This window comes from Artemia sp. Qi Xiang Cuo, chromosome 18 (assembly GCF_049724085.1).
Source record: "Artemia sp. Qi Xiang Cuo chromosome 18, ASM4972408v1, whole genome shotgun sequence".
Lineage (NCBI taxonomy): Eukaryota > Metazoa > Arthropoda > Branchiopoda > Anostraca > Artemiidae > Artemia > Artemia sp. Qi Xiang Cuo.
The window spans coordinates 7,542,978-7,547,773 of record NC_142811.1 but is presented as its reverse complement, the minus strand read 5'-3'; the positions used below and the strand labels follow the sequence as shown (position 1 = coordinate 7,547,773).

Genomic DNA, 4,796 nt, shown 5'->3' with positions numbered 1-4,796 from the left:
CATAATAATCAAGTTGTAACTTGATATTTGGTCACAAAATGACCCCTTATTTAACATGGTACTGACATGACAGTAAGGCGGCGAACCTTATTGATTATGTTATTGTAAATTGAAGACTGACAGGGTCGATACAAGACACAAGGGAATATAAAAGTGTTGTTATTGATGTTAAAAGTAAAGATCTCCATCTAGTAGTGTCTAAAGTTTATTCAAGCTGAAATTTAGGAAGGGTAACTATCTTCTGGGAATTTATGACATTGGTAGAATCAAGGCTGAGAGATTAAGGAGAATTTCTAAGGAACAGTTGAATATGAAATTATAGAGTTAGAAATTGGATAATGTAGAAGACGGTTGGAATAATTTTAGAAAAATGGTTTGTAAAGTTAGAGAAGGTGTCTCTGGGGTGAAAGTTAGAAACGCAACAAGGAATATTAGAGAAAACACTTTAAGCTTTGTAGGAAAAAAGAAGAGGTTCTCACAAAAAGTTTTTGAGTGATAGATCATATGAGAATAAAAGGAGTGCAAGGAAAATATGAATTAAGGATATTTGAAGTGGCGGCCATGGATAGAATATCCAAAGATACAGAAGATGCAGCAAGACGCCGTATATGCATCTTAAGAAATTGAGAGGAAAAATTCAGTCCGAACTTGTCCTGGCTAAAGATATGAACGGGACCTCGGTTAGTGATAAGTTAAAGAGAGTTTGGCAGAACATTTGGAGAATGTGTTAAACTCTTGCAAAGAATTGAGAAACGATATAAACAAGAATGGTGCCCCAGGTACGGATGGTCAGAATTATTGTAATATGGTGGTTGAGAAAGTAGAAATAAATTACTGAAAATCATGAGAGTGATTTTTGAAAAAGAGAAGAAATGTTTTCCGGAGGAATTATGCACGAATAGTTTTAGGTTTCTGTTTTACTGACCGTATGTCAAACAACAAGCTCTTCGAAAAATATGGTTCTACCCTAATTTCTAGGGCTATCACGAAATAAAGTATGAGAACGCTAGGATACATTTTACGGATGAAGAATGACAGGTTGACTTGACTTGGCTTAAGTCCCGTCCGTCTCAAAGGTCGTTTTGATGCCTCTCCTTTAACCAGTTCATTGATATGCCTCCTGTAGGAGCTTCTGTTTTTGGCTAGGCAGAGGAGTTGTGGTAGGCTATAGGGTGAAAAGTTTTCTTCCCATCTCTACGGGAGACGACCTCTGGGGCGAGAACTGTGTATTTGTCCATCGAAAACTATCTTTAAAAGACTAGTGCTAGCCAAAAGTTGAGTATGTCCTAGCCATTTGAGTTGTAGTTTTATATTATCAAGTATTGTGAGTTTGACTTTCAGATTATGTAGAAGTTTGGAGTTGGAAACTCTATCGTGGTAGGTGATACCAGCGGTGCGCCGTAGGGATCTGATTTTAGTTTCAAGTGTCCAGGATTCACAGGCATAAATGGCAATCGAATTAATGAGGGAGTATAAAGGTCTCGTTTTGAGAATAGTTGATAAATTCTTATTCCTCCAGATGGGGATCAGAGTTTTAAAATTGGAGTTTGCAAGTGTCAAGCGTCTCTTGACGTCTTTGAGTTGGTTTTTATCAGAAGTAAGCAGGCTCCCTAGGTAGGTGAAGTCTTCCACCCACTCAATGATATCTCCACCAAGCTGAAGGTTGAGATTTACCTGTGAATCGGGCTTGCATGAGCAGCACGTGGCTTTCGTTTTTGAGGTGTTGGTAGACTCTACCATCCCGAAGAGGTTGATAGACGAGTGAACGCTGTTAGCCTGGGATTGGAGGTCTTGAAGGGACTCGGTTATTAAGTCTATGTCATCGGAATATGCTAGTTTATCTGTCACTATTCCTCTACCGGACGAGTTGTCTGTGAGCGATGACAGATTACTAAAGATTAATGCTATTGGCCAACAATCTGGAGCCTAACGAAAAGCAGGCTGTCTCTGAAAGAAGTGGGAAGAATCTATAGGGAAGAATTTAAAGCACATTTTGGAGAAATTTCACAGAAGGGGTAACGAGTGAAGCTTTGGATCGATTGTACTGGAGGAGGAGCGTACGCATCTGTGTTGGTATTAGGTAGCTTTGTCCTGCTGTGACTTTTTAGTAGTAGGAGTAATTTTGTTATATCTAGTTTTAAGTTTCACTCTGAAATGCGAATTTGGCCCATCTGGGATGGTGATAGTCCTTTTTTCCTGTAAATCTTATAACTAATATGGATGAATAGATGAATCCTAAAACAAACAAAATTGAATTGTCAAACTTAAAATAGAACAGTAATTACTATAGCTTATACTAGGGTTCCGATCCCCTAACCCCTCTAAGGGTCAGGGCGCTATTTATTCTGTGTTTTTGAAGGGTGATTGGTTAAAAAGATACTTTTAGGTACCAGTGGTCTATTAAATTGAAGCATAAAATGCATTCAATAAAGCATTAATAAGACTTTATGCTCTTTTAGGACGGAGTTTTAGCTTTAGTTTCTTGTTTCCCGTTTTTAGTTCTACATTTTTATTCATCTGTTTCTTTTTCATTACTAATTGTTTTCGCTTCTTCCTGTTATTCTTAAGGATTTTTTACTACTTTTATGTTTTTGGTTCTTATCTGGATTTTATTATTATTCCACCTGAAACGCAGCCTCAGTTTTTTTTAGCCTTTGACTGTCGTTCTCGTTCATCAATAAGTTTCAATCATATCTATAACCGCTGTGGCTCCCCCCTGCCGAAGGTCTTTAGCTTGAAGGAAAATTCTAATTAACTGTTGAAGAAGCTTACTCCTATCACGCCCGTTGTTAAAATGATGACATTTTAACACAAAAGTAGTACGGTTACCACCCCTAGTACAATTTTAATAAGTCTAGTAAAGAACATCCCCACATACTAAGTCCAGTAAAACAGCTGTCAAATATAGTAAAACGACCAGATATAGTAAAATTTTATTAAAATATAGTAAATATATAAAAGACGAAACATTTTCGAATTTACGAAGTTAAGTTTGATCATCTATTTAATTTCGACGCTATTCTCTGGCCTGAAGACCCACCTTGAGGGGCACTGTGTTTTGTGTCATCCAATCCGCAGAGGATTTAAAATTATAGACGACGCAACGACATCAAGCCTAAATAAAGGAATAAATGTTGAGGACCGGCTGTGTATATCTTTTTTTGCGGGTTTGTCCAAGGCGAAGCGGTTTTTCGAATTTGTGAAGTTAAGTTTTATCGCCGGTTTAGTGTCAACGCTACTCTTTGGCCTGGAGACCTACCTTAAGCGACACTGTGTTTTGTGTCGTCCAATCCGTAGAGCATTTTTAATTATAGACGACACAATGACATCAAGTCTAGATAAAGGAATAAAAGTGGAGGAAAAACCGAAGACATCGTTTTTTTTTAGTATGTCAGCTACTTTTGAAGGAAAGGCCAACAACACTAAAAACTGATCTTAAACGAAAAACTGAACCTTTAAGCCAAAATCTTGTCTTGTCAGGAAATTAAATAGTACTTTACTGAATTAAATTACCGTACCTTTTCACTTTTATTAACCTAGAACTAAGTTTGGCTCTTTTCCCCCCGGCTTTTATTCGAATGAATGGACGTTTGTTAACCCCCTCCCCTTTAGTGTCTTTTGTTTTGGCCGTGTTCAAAATGCACCAATTTGTCAGCTTTCTACACTGGCTTTTTGGCCACACCTAGTAAAATGAAACCCAATTTTGTAAATCTTGTGCCAGAGGCTTGACAATAATAAATTGTCATGAGCAGCATGAGCTCTTTTTCAGATCTAAGGAGAGTACCACATGACGTTTGTATCATGCAAATACTCAGAAATACTAGAAAAAAAACAACAAACTTGGAAACGTTAAGAGTCAAATAGTTCACATTAAACCACGAAAGAGTTTTCTCAAATAGAGCAAAAATATTTTTCTCCAGTAAAACTTGATCAAGTCCGACTCAAGTCCAGCAATCACCCAGACAGGGCACTCCCTCGGCTACGGCACTCAGAGCAGCTGACCCGGTTGACTATCTGTGACCACTCTTTACACTAAAGTTCGAATTGTGTCCCAATTCCGTAAGAATGACTCCTGAACCGCAAAGGCCGTTTAATTAGAATTAATTGAAAAAGCTTTTTCCACAAAATAAGTTTTTCGAACAAAAGTAAAGAACTCCATTAAACAAAAATGAGCAAAAATAAAACCAAATAATCTACCAACCCTGAAACTACCACAAATCAGCATCGATAAATAAATGAAACCCAAAACCAGCAGAAATTACAATAAATAACCAAGTCAAACTCAAAACGAGCAGAAATTAGCATAAGTTTGGCACAAAAAGCCCTATGCCTTCCCATGGCCGGAACAAAATTTGCACTTTACTGAAAAAAATATAAATGTTTTTACTTTTATAACTTTAATAAAGCAAATAATATTTACATTTTTGATTACTAAATATCAGTATATGTATAAACAACAAAAGTACGAAGAACAAAAGGGAAATCTTTTTGTAAGACAGTGGAGATATATCTCCACTATCTCCACTGTCTTACAAAAAGATTTCCCTTTTGTTCTTCGTACTTTTGTTGTTTGTGATGGAAAGGCAGTGTGGTCTTCGTCGCTATTTTAGTATATGTATATTAAACTGACAATGCACATTCATTTGTATTTTTTCAGTAGAGTGTGAATTATGTCTGGCCTCGGGAAGGGATAGGGATATTGAGCCCAACTTGTGTTAATTTCTGCTCGTTTTGAGTTTGACTCGGTTATTTATTGTAATTTCTATTCGTTTTGGGTTCCATTTATTTATCGATGC

The 4,796-nt window shown here is 36.9% G+C and overlaps 1 protein-coding gene across 1 annotated transcript; it reads right to left on the bottom strand.

The window, feature by feature from the left end:
• Positions 1 to 1,194: 1,194 nt before the first annotated feature.
• Positions 1,195 to 1,740, bottom strand: LOC148941158 (uncharacterized). Its single transcript, XM_089104595.1, has one exon. It carries the CDS (start codon positions 1,738 to 1,740, stop codon positions 1,195 to 1,197), a length of 546 nt encoding a protein of 181 aa, XP_088960721.1.
• Between the last annotated feature and the right edge of the window lie 3,056 nt (positions 1,741 to 4,796).

Excerpts from the sequence above, each read along its gene's own strand:
- LOC148941158 (XM_089104595.1), bottom strand. The coding sequence starts at position 1,740 with ATGGTAGAGTCTACCAACACCTCAAAAACGAAAGCCACGTGCTGCTCA.